The 20,384-nt window shown below is 38.6% G+C and overlaps 1 protein-coding gene across 1 annotated transcript in view; it reads right to left on the minus strand.

The window, feature by feature from the left end:
* Window positions 1-20,384, minus strand: part of SCAPER (S-phase cyclin A associated protein in the ER) — a 281,456-nt gene that overhangs the window by 60,710 nt on the left and 200,362 nt on the right. Inside the window, exon 23 of the mRNA XM_009278834.2 lies at window positions 18,673-18,799. Coding sequence (XP_009277109.1) covers window positions 18,673-18,799 — 127 coding nt within the window. The remainder of the gene's footprint in view (window positions 1-18,672; window positions 18,800-20,384) is intronic.

The raw sequence follows: 20,384 nt of genomic DNA on the forward strand, positions 1-20,384 counted from the left end.
TATAACAGAAAAAATATATATACTGCATAACAGAAAGAACTCCTAGTGACTCTGCAATAAAACCTTTCTTTGAACAATCAGAAATATAATTAAGCAAGATATAATATGATTTAGAAGAGCAACATTTTTCCCTCTGAGAATTAGACATTAATATATAAACACAAAAGTACATATCTTTTTTTTTTAAATCACACAACTCCATTAAGTTTCTTTCAAACAAACATCTATAACAAACACCTATATTCTATTTAAATTACTTGTTCCAAGCTCCAGAAATACTGTTTAAACAGGGAAGTCAGCTATTCAAAAATAAACCATTTTCCACAATTAATATGAACTGCATGTAGATTTTTAGACAGCCAAAAGGTTTACCTTCAAAGGAGTAACTAGCCTCAAGTGAATGGAGATCTGTGCGCCAATTCACCAAGCAGTTAAGATAATCAACCAGTGATTTCCTACAGGTTAACTGGTAATTTCTAGCAGTCAATTTTAGTCCTGTTAGCCTGGTAAGTGTGCCTTAATGGAAGAGTTAATTTTGAGTTTCACTCATATATCCCTCCTTCACTTCCTCTTCCTCCCTTCCAACCCCCCCCCAAAAAAGCCTCCTTAAGCAACCCTCGGCTGGGGGCCTCTGATACACCACCCTGCAGCACCTGCGTGTCCAGCCTGCGACTGGGATAGAGCTGCAGTAAGCACTGCCTCCCCTGCAACGCCTTCCACCAACCTCCTGATAGAGCCGTAAGGAAAAGACAACCAAACAGCAAAGAAATAGTCCTGCCGCAAATCAGATAATATTATTTGAGCACCTTGGCTTACAGCCACAGTTCTCAAACTTTCTCCTCTTACCCCCCTGCTCCACCAGTGCTGCAGAGCGGTTCGGCACCCCCCAGGCAAAGCCTGGGGCCTTTCTGACATATCAATTTTCACTTCAGCTTAGAACTTCACAAGTATAAAGAGAGATTTTGTTATTTCAAGTGTGCGTTTTCCTTGGTAATCAACATACACACATAACCAGTGTAGAAAAACACGCGCGAGGATTTCTGCCGTGTGATTGGCATGCCGGCGTTGCAGCACACAAACAAGACAGACATTGATGTGACGCTGCTGATTTATTTGCTACAGCATATTTGTTAGTGCTACTCCAGTTTTAAATGTGCCAAGCACTTCCCACTTCTCACTTTCCCTGTTTCTCACAGGAGATTATGCTACAACCTATTAGCTCTCGTGGCAAAGAAGTCTTTCCTGTCATTTAGACCAAATATGCCCTTTCTCTATTTCATCCCATTACTCTGAGTTATATCCCATTTTATTGCACTCATTTTGTTTCTCCCCTTAGTAATTACTCCATTCTTGAAATCACACTGTTAGATTTTCCCACTTGGCTTGCTTCTTAACTCTATCTATTCATTAATGCTAAACCCATCCTTTTATTTTTTTCATGTAAACTTTTCTTATCTGTGATTTTTTTCCAGAACTCCTCTTTTCTCCATGAATACCTAGTAATGAAGTGTCCAGAAAGGAACTTCCTCCCTTGTCCCCCAAATCAGTCACCAGAGCCACACTGAAAGAAGCTATAATGTTCCCCTATTCAGAGAGGAGATCTTCATGTATCTATTTAAAAAGAATATTAATCTTTTGAAGCTGTTTGATTTCCTGCATGCTCTCCTTCCACTTCAATCTGGAACATCACTTCTTTTCAGCATCACTTCTGTAAAGACAGACTTTTTTCAGAGTGCCTATTTCATTTTTGTCTAATACTTTGCTAAAACACAACTATAATTTGCAAAATACAAATTCACGTTTTAAAGAACTTCCTTTACTACTAAAGTTTTCTATCAAGTGGAAGTGAGTCAGTAATTTCTCCCAGTTTTATATGATTTAGCTTTATGTCCTATTATTCTCCTCTCTAGATTACTCATAAAAATTAATCAGCATTTTGATGCTTAGCCATCAGGAAAATAAATCCCTAACTATGTGCATGGAAGACAGAGGGGAAAAACCTTAAGTAAGAGGAAGAAACAAACCAGCAGCAAAGTTGGGAAAGATACAGGAGCACAGTATTTGTTCACCGTGCTTACAAAGGTCCATAAAACTGCCACTTAGGGATTAGGAATACACTACTTTTGCCATGATATTTAGTCTATTTATCTCCAAGGATTCTTTTAAGATGGAGAACTCCATGAGCTTTTAACCCATTTATTGAAAGGCAATGTTGATTACCAAAGTAACTGCTGGTATACAGTGCCTGTGAATGACCTTGATCACCACGCAAGTGTCCTGCTATCAGGAATCCCTGGTTCAGGCACAGCTCCTTGAGCTTGGCCTTGGGTCAGCGGAGGTCATGGGAACTGAAGGGAAAACATGCCCTATCCACAAAGAAGCAGAAGAGTCACTTGAATATTGCATTACTGACGTTTTCAGAGCGAATACTGTGTGGCTGTGGTACTGGAGGAAACAGTGAAAAAAGGAATCGTGCACAAGCAATTCCCTCAGCTATCCACAATACGAGACCTCATATTTATGAGCTGTGTATAAAGAATGAACGGCATTAAATCTCCCCAATGTTGAAAAATGTTGTCATTCTATCTCTGAAGTATAGCAGCCAAATAATACCAAGTTATTTCAAAATACGTCTGAATCAATTCCTACCTGAGGCGTTTTTCAAATTTTGAAGTATCTGTATATTCATCTAAAGAAATCTTTCTTAAAGCATAAACATATGGGAGCAGGCTATCTTACCCAATTTGTCTTTCTTTCTAAAATTAACCTATATCCTTCAAAATAGAATTTAACTCAATTAATGCTCTGTAGTCCTAAAGCTTTACATTAGCTGATACCTATTAAAACATATTAGAAATTCAAAAGAAGCAGACTGAGGCATATAAGTTATTCAAAACCTTGCTCACATAATATTCTTATTTAAAGTGGCCCCCATTTGAATCTGTGTCAGAATGAAAGACCCATTCAGGTAACTACGGCTCTTACTCTGATAGCACCCAAGGCACTGAGTAGATCAGGCACCGTGTGAGTATGAAAAATGACAGATCCTGTAGGGAGTAAATATTAAACCCCTATTTGGAAGGAGCATAAACCAGTATGGCATGTTTTTGCTGCTCGAAAGAACCCTCCAGACGTCTAACTTAGTCTCCCAAATTACTTAGCTAGAAGTTTATGAAACCCATTTCATAATTTCACTACAGAAACTGTTCTTTGAGTCGCTGCATATTTAGACTGGGAAGGTTATCCAGCAAAGGCAATCGATATAACGGGATTCATGTTTGTTGAACAAAAGAAATTTTATATACATCTGCTTTTCAAACAGTGTGTGAAAATTTGACTTGCTCATACCTATTTTCAGAAATTCACAACCACTTCAAATAACATTTTTAAACGATTTGATTTCTAAGTAGAAAAGGATTTCAAAGCTCTGGAGTTACCTGGTCACACAGGAGAGCAGGGACAAATGAACATGTAGGCAAAAATGATTACTACTGTCACCTCTGCGTTTCTTAACGGAGAGAGGAGGCGGCACAAAAACCTTGGGGATGCCACCTAGATGTGTCTTAACCATTACAAAAACAATAACAGCGACATAGTCCTCAGAAGAGCAGATGTAGCACTTAAAACCAATGCAAGAAAAAAACCCTCATTTTCTTTATTCCTCACAAGTCTGTACCATTGTGAAATACAGTGGTCTTGTTTGTACAGGAGGAACGCCAACACAGCTGATGTGATATTAAGTATGTATTCTTAATCTTCGGACGATTATAAACTTGTCATTTAGAGCACACAGCAACTAATTTCAGCAGAACAGTGCACGAATCAAGTAACTTTAGCAGAGAGTGTGTGTACACTAATGCATGTGTGGCAAAGTAAACAGAAATAGCAATAAATTAAACAAATCATGTAACCATTTTATGGATTAATTATGAATTAAACATTTAAAGAAACTTAAAATTAATCTTTTTTTTTTTTTTTTTAATTATGACAAACAATCAAGAAAGCTCCCTGCACACTGGGCTAGCGTGGCTGACTTATTTACCTACCTGTTACAACACCTTAATGGATTTGAATTCCCCTTCTCTCCTCTCCTATGGCTTGAGTGACAACTGATTAATAGGATTACAGGCTCCGTTCCAATAATACAGCTCAGCTACATGCCAGCAAAAAATGACAGTCTAAACCTGAATTACATGGCCTGGGAATCCATCCAATTATTAACTAAAGTAACTGTTATTACCTAACCTAATCAAAGGAGAAGCAGCTGTTAATCTTTGGTGGCCTGCAGTGTAGTAGCGGTCAGACTGGATGCACTCTTTGTACTTGACTCCTCTACAGACAATAATTATGTCCTTTGTGATCAAGAAGGAAGGGCTTCCTAACCTTTCAGACAGAGGCAGCAGATGGGGAACAACTGTTTGTGTGTTCATTAACAAGATAGGGTGGATTTTATCAGGGTTTGGCATCTGTGGCACCTTCAGAAGCACCACTTACCCAATGATACAAGTATGTTTGGCAAATTTGAAAATTAGCAGACTAAGTAGAAAGCTCAAAATAATGTTTTCATCTCATTATCTGACATTTGGTACAGAAAAACACACACAGCTAAAAAATATGCCTCATCATACCTAACATGGCCGACAAAGAAATACATGAAAAGGCCAGTTGACCTGTGCTGTTACTTTTCTCAGTTTTGTTTAACTCATTAAAGTAGTCGGATAATATAAACTGTATGCCTCTGAAATAAAACCAAATCAGGGGAAAAAATCTCCGATTTATTTATACAAGTCAGTGGGTAATACAAAGTAACATGGAGTGAAATAAAGTGAGCATCAATTAGTAACAGCTTTTGGTTTCTGTGTACAACATTCCAGGACAGAGGCGAGACCAAAACCGCTGTCCTGCGCTGCCGCTCCCCTTTACACAGGACATTAGACAAACCGGAAGATTTGTAAAGCAGAAGATATGAGGTTAGAGAAACCCACCTCATCATGAGACACTACAATTTAGAAGTACAATTTAGTTTATGTCAGGGAAAGTAAAAATATGATGGGATCACAGTGTGGAAATACCTGAATGGGAAGATTTCTGATAATGCACTGTAACAGCTAATATTTGGAAGCTGAAACTGGATGAGTTCAGGTAAGAATAAAATGATTTTTTTAATGCCAAAAGTAATTAATGACGAGCATAATATACTTGGGATATAGTCGACTCTCAATCACTTGAAGTTTTTAAATCAAACCTGATTATCTCCTAGAAAAATATGATCCTAGTTAAATCATAATTTATTAATTCGGTGCAAGAGTTATTGGGTGAAATCCAATGTCCTAGACCAAAGTACTCCCTTCCATACATTTCTCCTGTTAAAGGTATTATTATAGTTCATAAGTAGAGCAGAATCAGAAATAACGCAGAGCTTTAACAGCTGAAATGATTTAACGTCAGCTTTACCACCTCTGTTCTATGTAACTTTAGCACTTCACAGTTTGAATATTAGCACCTGAAATCTTTTTGAACTAACTTAAAAAATACTGCGGTGTAAATCCTCCCTCTGGGACAAACCTCCACAACCAATATTTTGATGCAGATTAAAAAAAGAGTATTTTCCTTCATCGGCCAAAAGAATGCTTTCTGCCAGTCCTGCCTACTGTGTCCAAATAAAAAGCTGATCTGGAAAGCCTGTTTGAACAGACCTCGGGAACTAAAACTGTTTGGAAGAAAATATTTCTGAATAAACCCCAAATACTTTGATACATTCTGACTTCTATTTCTGAAAGAACACACTGAACTTGTGTAACTCTATTCAACACTTGTTAAACTGTTCATCGCAGGAAGAAATAATAACTAATTAGTAAAATATTGTTGAAATCTGTCTTAAAAATTTTCTTCTTTCCTTTTATCCAGTGTTTGAAGATTCTATCTAAAGTGCCAGGGGCTAAGAAATGCAGTTAAAAGCTGCCTTAGAAAAACAAACTGGACAACTGAATCCTGGGCTGGCTCCTCCTTTTTTTTTTCCTCTCCCCCTTTAAATAAATACAGATATATCTGCATGCACATATAAAACCATAGATATGTTCATGATTGTAGAAAATCTACACTCTTTCATTAGTCCTCCAGACATAAAAACTTACACAGTGAAAATCACTGTAGAATATACCAAAATAATATTTTCAATTAAAATAGACAATTTTGTTCCCTGTAATACTTCTCTCTAGTGAAATCAGTATTATAGTAACACCCCATTCCATCTGAAAATCTCAAAGTGGTTTTCAAACATGAGTGACTTGACCCACAACAGAATTTCAAGCACTGAACATCAATGGGAAACTAGTTTAGGATTAAAACATGAGCCACAATTGCCTTAGTACCATCTGTATACCATTGGGGGGAGATAGTCATTCACATTAAGGACATACCTATCATGTATTTGTATCAACTCCTTCCTCATGCATTGCTTATGCGTTAAAGCACCCAAGCTCTTTACGTAGTGCTATGCAAGGCCACAGAAAGGAAGGCTTGAGAAACACTCCTTCGCACCTTATCCCGCAAAGCAAAGTGCAGATTCTGAAGCCTTAAAGCTGATTCTGAAGCCTTAAAGATAAGGCAGCTCCTCCGGTTTCTGTGTTCACACCCCATACAGACTAATCTTCATCTAGGCTTCATCTAGGAGAGGATGCTTACCTAGCACCTCCCCAGCTGCTGAGATGGTAGGTAGGTAAACAGGCCTGATCTTGCAGAAGGTGTTTCACTCCCTGCATAATGTTCAGTACTTGCGCACTCCCGTGTAGAGCTCAGCCTCTAGCATCTAAGCCGTTTGGATAATACTGTTTTTTTCACTTGAATAGCTAAGGTATACTAACTGCAACTTCTTATGTTTAGTATAAAGGAAAACAAATACCTAAGTACAACAATGTTGACAAGGACAGGACCCTCACAATCCTGTTTGTGAAGTTTCAAGAGTCAGTGAAAGCCATAAAGGAAAGACAGGTAAACTAGTGAATTCCACATTATCTGTTTAGCTGCTTTCACTCATGCTAAGTAGCATAATGGGAAACAGTCAATGTTGCTTGGAAAAATGAGAATTGTTCTTATAGATACTGCAAAAGACAGCACTGAGCACTGCAGCATTTGTGCTTATTAAAAATAAATGTTTAGTCTATTTATAAATAACAGGGCATCTAGTAAGTGCATCAATTAAAGGAAGAAAGCAAGGATAAAGGTCTCTAATACCAGGAGCAATTGCTCCTAGATCTCCATAGATGGCTCCATTAGCTAAGGCCAATTTGACTTCTTCTGAATAATCTCATAAATAGAAGTTCCCAAACTAATATATAAAGAACACAATTACGAGCAGTTTATTGGACAAGGAATTGTCCAGTGAGTAGGAAAGTTATAGATCTCTTGCAACATTGAGTCTTAAATCTCTATGGCTGACACTTCACTATTGAAAGTTTTCAGCCACTAGAAAGCAGCACTGCTTTCAGCTGAACTAAACTATGAAAACCAGTGCAATCAAACAAAAATAAAGATATTAAAATTATGTGGGAGAAGACATACAGAGAGGGAGCTACAATTGTTTGAAGACCTGTAGTGCAGTCAAAAGCACTTGAATCCTAAACACAGATTGCCTTGGGTATTCTCTTGTAACCTCTTGGACTATTTGCCCATTACCCCATCTATGGGACAGCAACAAAGGACTGCAGGGCAGATTAATAATGTGGGTTTGTGAAGCATTGCAAACATGAGAACAGACAACAGACATGTATAGGTGATATGTCCTCAAGTCAGAAGTGATGGTCTCAAATCAGATGTAGAATTTTAAGAATACTTTCAAGAAAATGTGTGTGTATATATACCATGTGTCTATACATATACCATCAGGCTAAATGAAATAAAAACTTCAGTTCTTTAGAAACTATAATAATCATTACTTTACCATGATCTCTGAACTGGCATCTTTGTCTGCAACATGGACAGTGGGATTCAGAGCACCCTCAGCAAGTTCGCCATTGACACCAGGCTGTGTGGTGCGGTCAACACGCTGGAGGGAAGGGATGCCATCCAGAGGGACCCTGACAGGCTAAACAGGTGGGCCCGTGCAAACCTCATGAAGTTCAACAAGGCCAAGTGCAAGGTCCTGCACATGGGTCGGGGCAATCCCAAGCACAAATACAGGCTGGGCAGAGAATGGATTGAGAGCAGCCCTGAGGAGAAGGACTTGGGGGTTTTGGTCAATGAGAAGCTCAACATGACCCAGCAATGTGCGCTCACAGCCCAGAAAGCCAACCGTATCCTGGGCTGCATCAAAAGAAGCATGACCAGCAGGTCAAGGGAGGCAATTCTCCCCCTCTACTCCGCTCTCAGGAGACCCCACCTGGAGTAATGCATTCAGCTCTGGGGCCCCCAACCCAAGAAGGACATGGACCTGTTGGAGCAGGTCCAGAGGAGGGCCACGCAGATGATCAGAGGGCTGGAGCACCCCTCCTATGAAGACATGCTGAGAGAGTTGGGGTTGTTCAGCCTGGAGAAAAGAAAGCTCCAGGGAGACCTTATAGCAGCCTTCCAGTACCTGAAGGGGACCTACAAGAAAGCTGGAGAGGGACTTTCTACAAGGGCATGTAGCGATAGGACATGGGGCAATGGCTTTAAACTGAAAGAGGGCAGATTTAGATTAGATATAAGGAAGAAATTCTTCACTATGAGGGCGGTGAGGCACTGGAACAGGTTGCCCAGAGAAGTTGTGGATGCCCCATCCCTGGAAGTGTTCAAGGCCAGGTTGGATGGGGCTTTGAGCAACCTGGTCTAGTGGAAGGTGTCCCTGCCCATGGCAGGGGGGTTGGAACTAAATGATCTTTAAGATCCCTTCCAACCCAATCCATTCTATGATTCTATGATCTGCTCATTAGCAGAAACGTGCCTGTGTAGGGCATTTTCTCATTACTGAGAAATCAGTGCCTGTACTTTAAGGACATTAAAACATATCTCATCCTGTAAATGTTTCGTGAAGAAACTTTGCATACCTTGGAATGTATATATATCCATTATATCCATTCTGATATGATGCATTGGTTCTAAACTGACACAGAAGGAAAAAAGCCTGATCTGACAGCAAAAGGCCACAAATAGTACAGCGTAAGTGCACCAGAAGCTAACAACATCTAATTGCATCCCACAGAACCAGAAATCAACACAGCAGTTTTCAACTACACACATTGTGTACAGTAAATTAACCTCTGAATAATCTTGGAGTAAGTACACTGCAGAGCTTATCTGTGAACTGAACTTGCCTTTTAATACCATTTCCAGCAAACAAGTTGAAAAATAGTCTGTTGCTGACCTCTAGTAACAAGTTCCTATTTATATGCTCATCTTGAGAAAAAGGTTAATCCACAGATCATAGAAACTCTGGGCAAACGAATTATTGATGATATAAAGCTGCCTGGTCCAACTTAGAACACACAACACACATCTGACCTATTGACTTCTCCCCGGCAGTGACAGGGAATGGCTGTTGGGTGGAAAATGCTGTCCAAAGAGCTCCTCCTGTGTCTGCACATAGCCTGCTCTTTGAACTGAATAGCCACTGTACTATTGCTATCAAATCCGCTGCCACAGTTGATCAGATCAGGTGACGTTTCTACTACTAGTAGCAGTTTAGACCATATGTAATTAAGATGGTAGATACAGTACAATGCACTGTACTTCAGGCTTTGAACACTGCTGAACCTTCTTCAAACCATGTTTTACTGGCACTGTGCATCATTGGCACTCAGTGCTGAACATGCATACATTAAAAATCCCTAATCTCCCAGTTAAAGGGCTAAAAAAAGTGAAATAATTTTGAGGGTTACTTCCATCTCAGATTTTCCATCAATTATATCTGCTTCATCAGTTCCTGAGTTCATGCTCTGAACTCAGGTTCTGTACTTTCCTAAGAACAGGTAAAGACTAGATTAACACTTGCAACAAAGGAAGCATAAATACAGAATTCACTGTTACCTTCTGCGTTAGCAAAATTATTAGATTTTTGGTAGTAAAACAGAGTTCCAAGGGCCTGAATTCTAGTTTTACCTGGTAAAACAGACTTATTTTTAAGTTTTGCAATTCAACGCACTTCATAAAGTTTGGATTTTGGCTTTAAATCCTTTTTAAACTGTTATAATTCAGCTTTACATTTGATTAATGACTTCCCTTCACGTGACACAACTGTAGCTCTGGAACTGGCTACTGCAGTAGTATCCAAAGTTGAAAAACTGATAGATTAAAAAAATAATCCATTCTTCATATAGAAATACATCATATGTTTAGCTAAAATGAAGCTTAAAGTTATAACTCTGCATTACCTATTAAAAAAAAAGAGTAGCAACTACTTTCAAAAAGAACAAAACCCCAAAACGTTGATGAAAGCACAGTTAAGATAATGTGTGAGCCTTTATTTTATTTTTTAAACACTTTGGCCACAAAATGCCCACTGCCCAATACAAAAGAAGGCTTTTTGGTGTAAACCAATGCACTATGTATCAAAATTTTCATACGGCTAAGAGCCAAAAGACACATATCACATATACAAAAGAAAGGCAGTAGGTTACAACATGACAGTATCAACGACTCCGCAGGGTCCCACCGCACCGTTGCAAGGGTGGAGGTGGAAAAGGGCACAGGACTGATGTGGGGCTCAGGGGCCTTTGCCAGCTTGTTTTCATCCACAGTCATGAATTTGCCTTGCCAGCTGCTGCCAGAGGTCAGCCCTGCTGCTGGTCCCGTGACACTCCTGCCACCGCAGCCAAGCTGAACTGATGCTCAAGCACTAGAGACTGGCCACCCCGATCTGCACTACAGATTAGTATAAAATGTAGATAGCACAAACAACAGTGGCTCATAAATATGCCTATTTAACTGTGGGCATGTGGCTACTTTTTTTTTTTTAACATGAAAACTGTGCATGTGTGTACTTCTATTTTTTCCTATAGAACACTCTGTATAATTGCACATTTAAGTCTTGACAGGATATATACTGATTACCTATGTAAATATCCTAACGCACCAAAACTAGGAGATATGCTGCTATTAGAAGCTCAGTAGGAAAAAAAGCTGTGTAATTTCGAAACACCATTGGCACATGAAGTGCCACAGAATTGGCTGAACCTGATGTCAGAAAGATGAAGGCACGCTCCAACAGGAATACTCAAATTGAACAAAACTGGGGCCTGTTTGTCCAATACAAAAATCAACAATATTTTAAAGCCTGTTTTGAACATAGCCATAACTAAACACAGAACTTTGAGAATTAACACGCAAATTAATTTAGCGGGTAATACCTTTGGCCTTAGAAGTCATATCAGTATTAACCAAATTAAAAGTTTATGTAAGCATTTTTATTCCCCCCAAAAAATCTGACTTCTAAATAGACTTACTAGTTCTAAGGATTAAAAGGACATGCTGTTGTTTCTGCCAGTAGTGTCCTCTAGTGGAGAAATGGGAGATATTAAGTAAACAAGAAAACAGAAGTGGGCTGCATCACAGAAATCACCCTGTCAAGGAAAATACAAACACCTCTCAATCACAAATGTGCCTATAAAAGTTTGGCATCTTGACCAAGCTTTTCATTACTATAATAATGCTTAAACATAAATGTTAAGTAACTTTTTAAAGCTTCAGTTAAGATTGAGAAATGCATCAGTTGTGAGGCTATATACAATAGTTGGTTGAGTGTGTTAAATAAGATACAGATAAAGTGCCTGTGTGTGTATGTATGTATATACATAAGATCACAAAATACAAACAATGTGGCTATAATTTGGGTAAAGCCACTAGTCCATGACTTGTAAATTCACTAAAACAGTAATTTTCACCCTTTTTCATATATAATGCCCTATGATGCTTTTTCTGATTTAGTAAGAGGGTGACAGATAAGCTGACACCTCCTGTGATTTCTCCAGCCCTCAATGAATCCATGTACCAGACTCTATGCTGGGTTTCTTCTAGAGGTGTAGGTATCCTTAGCACTGACCTAGTGACTGTAGCTTGCCTACAGAAATGCTCTGCTACTGACATGAGGCATCTATTCTATTCACAACTCCCAAACTCATCTAGCATTGTCTTCCTCTCTCCACCTCTTCCTTTTCCTACATAAAAGCCAACCAAAATAATTTTGTGTGGAAAAAAAAATCATCACAGTTTTTTTTAGGACCACAGATTTTTGCCACCGTCTTATTCTCAGCTGATTCTTCAATGCTCCAAAGAAAAAAATTATTAATTTTGAAAAGATTACTGAATCGTTGCTCTGTCTGCTAATACTCCTGCTTTCTTCAAGATACTGATCATCCTTGCCTCTAAGGAGTCTAGCTGATTAACAGAACTAAGTTAAACTTGGATCAATTGTTTTCAGCCAAAATTTAGGTTTAAAATTTGCTGCTTCTAATTCATCTTGACTGTTTTCTTCCATTATGAAATAGAAGCCACAAACCTCAAGCTATGGCCTGTGTGCTTTAAAGCTAGTCTGATTTTTTCCAGTGACATCACCTAGCACAATATGCACTACCTATTTATGTCACTCTTGCTTAGCTTACGAATTCAAACTTCCTTCAAGAGTTTGATATCAAATTACAGTATCTTGTCTAACACTTATTCAAAACAACAAAAATTATGTGGAGCAATAATGCCATATCCAGTTCAAATATAATCAATAGCAAGTCAAGGAAAGCTTAAAGACGCATCATTGCCTTTCAGCTGGTCCAGAATTCTGTTCTTCTGAAAAATAAAATCCAGCCATTAAATTCAGCGTCTTTCAACGCTCTCTTTGATGGCTACACTACTCTGCCACACTAGAAATATGCAGCTACTTAGGTGCTTGAGCCAGCTTCACAAATTTCTGCAGCACCAGAATCAAATGCATGAGTTTGGGAATCACAAATCCCACTGTATTCTTAAATATACTTAAATAAGTAACAATACTGAGTATTTATAGCAGGGTATTTGCTTCTAAAATCTATTTTGTCTGTATATACGCATATCATATATATTTATACACACACACAGAGGGGCAATTTTAAATGTCTGTAGAGACTTTTGAAGAAATTTATCATGAATGGTACAAAAGCTTACACGTGTTCCATTTAACATGGCATTTCTTCCATACCTTAGTTCTTCGGCAGTTTTTAATTTTATTGTTTCGGTTTCTGATGATTCAGAGTTTGTATTATTGGAGGAGGGGGGGGGGGGGGGATCAGGCATAGCCAGCCAGGCAATTCCGTGTGCCTTCCAAAAACCGGCCTATTAATCTTCACACACTATGGTCACCATACCCAATGAGCCTGACAGTTTAGAGAATAAAACATAAATACTGGGCCTGACTGTGTTGTTAAAGCCAACCATTTCTGACAGTCTTTACAATGGGATAAACACTGTCTGTCTGCAGTCCCCATGTATTTGAAAGCTACGACAAACATTTTACTGAAATGTAAATAACTGACATCACGACTGCTGAAGCAGGAGGCTGAAAAACCTATCTAAAAATCGCAAAACCAAAAACATTGCCTGACACAAAACAAACCATTAATGGTCACTGAGAGAGCACTTTTTAGAGGTCATAAGCATCGAGATCCCTTTTTTTAAAAAGTATTAAAACACTGCAGTCAATTAATAGCTCAGATTCACACATTTTTCAGTTACAAAATTACACCTTTTCTAAGGAAGTAAAATTTTTCCCCTGAAATCTGTTTCCAGTAAGAATACTATTCTGAATTAGTAATAAAAATAAGTATCTTAAAACAGCCTACTGAAAAGCAGCTAGTTTTAGATTTGTATGAAGAGAGCTGGTAAATAACTATAAGCACCGTGGCCCAATTTATTAAAAGCCTCCTCTTCTATTCTTCTGGTTCCACTTTACTTCCACACTTTAACAACTTAGTTTGCACTCACTATTATTTACTGAGATTTTTACAGCACCTAGAGAGCCTGAAGGAGATCAGGGACACAGCTATCCTCAAAACTGTACAAAATCATAGCAAGTTTTATGAACATCAGAACCAGTGAAATCTTGTTTGTTAGGGCTTTGTGCCTTGTGGCAGACACGTGAGCTTCAGCTGTAAAGTTTGCTTAGGCTGGGACCTTTATAAAACCCCTATCCTTCCCCTGCGGCTGCAGCCCTCTCCTCAGGAGCGCATCTGTAAGATTTTCAATCAAATCACTTAGTTAAAGGAATCTTACAACTTGTGTTGTGATGAAGATCTTTTTCAAATTAGTGGCCTGATGAGAAACATCGTATAAAAATAATTCCAGTTAAGGGGATTAACTGCTGCACTTGGATTCCAAAAATCATGAGGTTCCCTCATGATCACATTGAATCTCTATGTCATACTCCCGGTCAGAAGGAAGGGAGACACATTAAGGGCTTGTCGAGATGTCACATGTAAGTATTGTACAAATTTAACTAAAGTGATTTAACGGCAGTGTTTTAGCTGCAGCTGAGCCAGGTGAAAAGGGTACTGCCCTCAGCTGCTTGTCACCGTCCTCCTTATTGAGGGTAGCATCCTGCCACATTCCTCAGAAAAATGGTGTCTGTCATCTCTGCCTAGCCCACACCTATCAAAATCACCTAGAATACTTTAAACATTTAAAAGTAGGACTTTTAAAGCCTGGACCCCCCAAAAAACCCTAAAAACAAATTTTAGGAAGAACTTTGGGGAAGTGATGTTCTGTCAGCAAGTCTAAGGATGACCATATGAGAGGCAGTAACCTCTGACCCAGGTCAGGCTCATAGCCTTAGAAATATATGTACTTCAGTCAGTGTAACGTCTAATGTCTATGCAGTAGAAAATGTTGTGTTTTTTTTTTTTTTTTTTTAAATCAGTAAATCTCACCTCTATACATTGAGGGAAATAGATGATGTAAGCATAAGAAACTTAAAACTGTACCTGTAGTGACACTAATAGGATACACAGCTTTAAATATACTGCTTTCTGAAAGTGTTTCCTATTACAGGACATTTCTGTATCAGTGCTCAAGTCAAATGTGAGCAGTTAATCTGGGATTCCTTGCACATCTGAAACACACTGCTGCCCTCGGTAATGGATGTGTAAAATTAGTCCCATCAAAGAATGAACACATATAAAATCAAAAGAACTGTGGCAGAAAAACTGCTTTAGCCCTGCAGTTTCAAACATCAGCTCTGCCTTCCTTAAGTGGGTACATGAGTTCTTCTTTTAGCATCAAAGGCCCATTCGCAGGAGATCTTAAACTGAGCGTTACCAGATCTTAGTAAGAGCTTGAAGAGTCCCATATGGCAATCTGCCAACATCAAGCCAGGGCTTTTTGGTAACATTTGCATGCATTTTGCTGTTGTGTCTCTGTGTGTGTGTTTTTTTAATATGCTTTTAAACAAAGTAGGGGTGAAAGTGAATACAACTTCCTTCCAGGATTTCTGCCAGAAAGGATGAGAGACTATGTCCAAAACCCAAGGACTGCCTTCCAATAATCTGGAGCACACCCAAACCAGCACCCTAGCGGTACATGTTGTAGATACATCTTGGAGACAGCATACCAGGTGTATACAACACCATCTGGATTTGCGCCTCCTGCTTGGTTGACCTGAGGGGTACAAATCTATTTCAGACTAGAACAACGTTGTGGTTTATGACTTTATAGCACCTTTTATGTTTAATTAAAATACATGTGAACCACAGGCTGTATGCAATTAGTGGTCATACTCCTTGTCAGATCCTCAAAACCTGCACTCCAACTTGCTTACTTGCAAATATTTTTCTGGCATAGGGTGCAATACTTCTAGCGGTTGGGGAGTTTCATCCAAGTAAGCCAACGTGGACATATCAAGAAGTGCCTGGAGATCCAACAACCACTTGAAGCAAGGCAAAGCAACTCCTCTTTCGTTTATTAGCACTCAAATCATGCACTGGATTCAAAGTGAAAGTTGTCGATTTTGCTGCATTGCATGGGGAACCGGCGGCAGCGGCCTATGAATTCTGTGTTAATGAGAAGCCGGTAAGGTGCTACAATAAACACACAGGACTTCAAAAATACAGTGGTTAAGATGTATCTTTGCCCGAGAGACAGATTTCTCAAATCTGACCATCTAGAGGATATGCCATTACAAAAACTTTTTAGTTTACATTAAACAAACTCTTCGTGCTATATTGGTGAAATCACTTGGCCCCAAGTGCAGACTCTGCTTATGTGTCCAGCAAACCAGGAAGGCATGCAAAACAAAATCAAGTTTAATCAAAACAATAATCACGGCATGCCTCATCCTAGAACATTCTCACATTATAAAAGAAGTCCAGAAGTGAGAAAAAGCCTTATTCATTACTATGAAACACAACAGATGAAGACTAAGTCTAAAGAGGAATTGTTAGTCTGATTCAATTCTACCTGAAGGCAAAACCCAGTGAGACAGGGCTGCCAATCTTTTGTATGTGCATTTTTTGTGATTCAAGTTTGCATAAAGAATACACTCCCACACTTTAATGCTGTTTTAGTACAGTCATGGAATTTCTAATGAGCTGAATAACCTTTCCTTCTGTTGAGAAATTTAATGGTATTTATTTTTCTTATTTACTGTTACCAACAGCAGCTCAGCATTTTTATTTCATGGTTTGTAAAACAAATCTTTATTTCCCTGGTGAGACTGTATAAATACATTTTTCAGTCAGTGTAAACTATTAACAAAAGAAAAATCCAATGTTTCACAGTATGTCTGAAAAGAGGTTTTTTTGGATCAATTTTATTTTATAATATTTTTGCATGACTTCTTCTGAGCCTGAAGAATTTCTAGTAAGTGGCAAGGATCTATTGTAGTGAACTCTGTCCTCCCTCAGGGCAATTCTTTATTCAACCCAGGCCATTAGCAAGGGTAAATCAATGTTATCAGCTCACACACACTGACAGCTTGTGTGGTTCCCACTCCCTCATTCCTCCCGCCACATTATGGTATATTTTTATGCTCTCCAGGGAAATTCAATTAACAGTGTTAGTCTCCTCCTCTCAGTCGATGACTGACACCATCAAGATTCTTTTCACTGCCCATTGACATGTAAGATGTGTCTGCTGATTTCTTGACTTGCAAGTTAACAAGAGAATTACTATCCACTTCTATAAATGACTATGTACGATCTGTGCCGTAAACACAGTGACAGCTATTGAAATCAATCTTTCTTGACCTTATTGATTAGGACACTCAGATATAATAACACTTCTTCAGTGGTAGAGTAATGTTTTGGGGGTAAAAACCCAAATCAACAACAAAACAATGCATGCCTATTAATACTATCAAATTTATCTTTTACTTCCCCACTGCAGGCTCAACAAGCAGAAAAACATTATGAACAATTAATGGTTAACATTTTGCTGCAACTCATGTCTCATTCAAAAAAAAAAAAATCTCAGAAAACATCTACTGATGAAAGGCTGGATACAACACCACTTCCCGGAAACAGTTTCCAATAATTATTTAGATAACTTTCAAAACAGATACATCTTTTTATAGTCTTCATGCAACAACGTTTTCTATATTTTGAAATAAATAATTATTGAAAAATTAATTTGTTAACACAAACACTGCAAAATCTGAAAATGCTACAACTTTTTCAAAAACACTATTAAACTTGATCAGCAGCTCAAAGTAACTAATAGAATACATGGCAGAACCCTATACATCCCAGGCAGCATTTAGTATTTAAAAGCATGTGATATTAACAATTGTGTTCCACATTGACTAAGCTATGAAAAGCATCAAGCAGAGCTCTCGTCTTCACAGACACCAACTCCGAACCACAATGATGCAACCCCCTCCTCAGATTTCATTAATTTGTTTCTTTCAGAAAGAGTTTTCATGATTTCTTGATTACAGATATGAAAGAAGTATTTTCTAATGGTTAGAGAGAGAACAGTACATAATGGTCCAGCTGAAAACTAAATACCGTGGTCCTAATGGAGAAAAAAAATGCCTTAGAAGACACAAAGCACTGTGGCAGCAGACTGACCATGATGAAACAGTAGAAAAGATGCAAATGCTATGCTAGCAATTAAAAAAATCTAACATTTACCATAAACCAAAACATGCTCTACAAACACAGCACTTAAAAAATTCAAAACATAGAAATATCCCATGTATATGCACATCATACCTTCATCCTTCATCAAAGACCTACCCAAAAAAATACAGGCTTTGTTGTACTCCAGGAAAACTCAACAGATTTGTGCTCCCTCAAAACTCAGCCATAACACCACAACGTGGTGGCTGTGACAGTAAAGCTGGCTCCAATTCTCTCCTCTGTTCTCTGCTAACTCTTTTGGTCCCTTACTGTAAGTTTACGGGTATGCACTATAAACTAGATGACTGAAATGGCCCAGGTTAAAAACAATCCTAATGAACATACAGTGGAAGTACAGCTTGTCATTATCCAGATGATCCAGCATCAGTCAAGCGTGTTTTCAGCACTTCTGCAAAACTGCCTATATAAAATCTGACGTCTAAATAAAAGCATCCACTGCTGCAACCACCACAGAAAAACGTAATAGCAGACACTGCTTGTTACACAGAAGTCATGTATTTATCAACACATGTTTAAAACATTCCCAAATCCAAACTGATGATATTTGAGGGCAACACAGTTTATAGGTTAATCATAAGTTATACGGTAACAGTCACAATACCTCTTTTTCCAGAATACGAGAGATCTCTCCTAAAGTCCTGTCCAGAGCAGAAACCTTGTTGTTCCCCAACGAACAGCTATCCTGCATTTGGAGGTGCTTTAAAAGGTCTTTTGCTAATCGCTGTAACCTTCAACATTAAACAGAAAACAAAGAGCAGTTAAAGCAAAAACTCTCCTGATTTTTACATTATTACATTAACATTACAGTTACGCAGTTTACATAAACTTCCATCTTTGTAGTGAAACGCTAACTGAATTTCAATAAAGCAATCATGAAAATCTGTGTAAAAGTATTACCATCTATACTGAACAGCACGTAAAATATGTAGTACAGCAAGGAGATACAGGCAGCTTAGAGTGTCTATGACATTTCACTATCTACTTTTTCAGGGAAATGGCATAGAAATGGTGTGAACGGTACAGCCATAAAGGTGTTTCTTTATTAGCTACATGTTTGTTTCTGTTGTTGTTCAAGAGTTTATGTCCCTATTCTCCCTCCACAGCTTATCCTGCTAGTTTTTGCCATCTTAATTTTCAACATGGTTTCATCATCCTTTTCTTCCATCATTCAACCCTTTTCGCCCACCTAGCCGAGTAGTTCACTCTTGAGATGAGCAAGGGAAACAGAACAGCAGACTACTTGGCTAATTTCTTATAGGCATCATAAAAGAAATGGCTCTTTAGGGTTATTTGAGTATGTGAAAAGCAGTGACTTTGCAGACTACCTCAGAAAGGGCATTTTACTAATGAGGGTCAGTAATGAAGCCAAAATGCAGAGGTGGGAGAGATGTAGACACACGTGTGTTAGGATTCATTTCAATTTTACACATCTACATCTGGGCTATTCACCTATGCTCTCCTGCTAGGCAGTGAAAAGAAATATGCAGTACCAAGGCACCATTCATCTCATCCTAAGGTCTAAAATAAAACAGTCGAAAGACACTCATAATGTATCCTTCTTTGCCCTGAATACGAAGTCAGTAACTAGCTCAGATGTAGACTTCTACATCTGTAGATGCCTTAAGGCAGATGATATAAATGCTAAACAGAGCCCCTTGACGAGACTGAGAGAAGTAGGGAGGAAGTATCATTCGGTACTTGCCATGTATTTGTCAACCATTGCCTTAATACCTGCTACTGGCTGCTCTTAATGACAGGCTCAGCGTTTGGTGGACCTTTGGTTTGATCTGTTGAGCAATTTGTACTGAAAGTGGTACGAAGCTGGTAATTGAGCAGGATGAGTGGGAGAAATACCGTTGTGACTAGAAGCAAACATAGCTCTATAGGAAGGAAAAGAGAGGGGAAGGGTATCAATGCTTATCATAAAATGGGAGATCCTCAGTGTAAAAGGGCCAGAAAGCATTCACAAAGTGACCACAGAGTAATAGCAAAGAGAAAATTACATTAACTAGCCTCTGAGAGGCAAGAAAGGAGACAGAATGGCTGGGGAATGTACCACAACAGTCACATGTATAAAAAAAAAAAATAAATCAGAATATTCATTTGGGGCAATGTCCTGGTTAGTTAGTTAGTTTTAGTTAGGTTAGAGTTAGTTTTCTTCCTAGTATCTTCCTAGTAGCTGGTACAGCGCTGTGTTTTGGATTTAGCATAATGTTGATAACACACCAAAGTTTTAGTTGTTGCTAAGTGGTGCTTACACTAGTCAAGGACTTTTCAGCTTCTCCTGCCCTGCCAGCGAGAAGCTGAGGGGGC

The sequence above is a fragment of the Aptenodytes forsteri genome, unplaced genomic scaffold (assembly GCF_000699145.1).
Source record: "Aptenodytes forsteri isolate BGI_AS27 unplaced genomic scaffold, ASM69914v1 Scaffold258, whole genome shotgun sequence".
Taxonomy (NCBI): Eukaryota; Metazoa; Chordata; class Aves; order Sphenisciformes; family Spheniscidae; genus Aptenodytes; species Aptenodytes forsteri.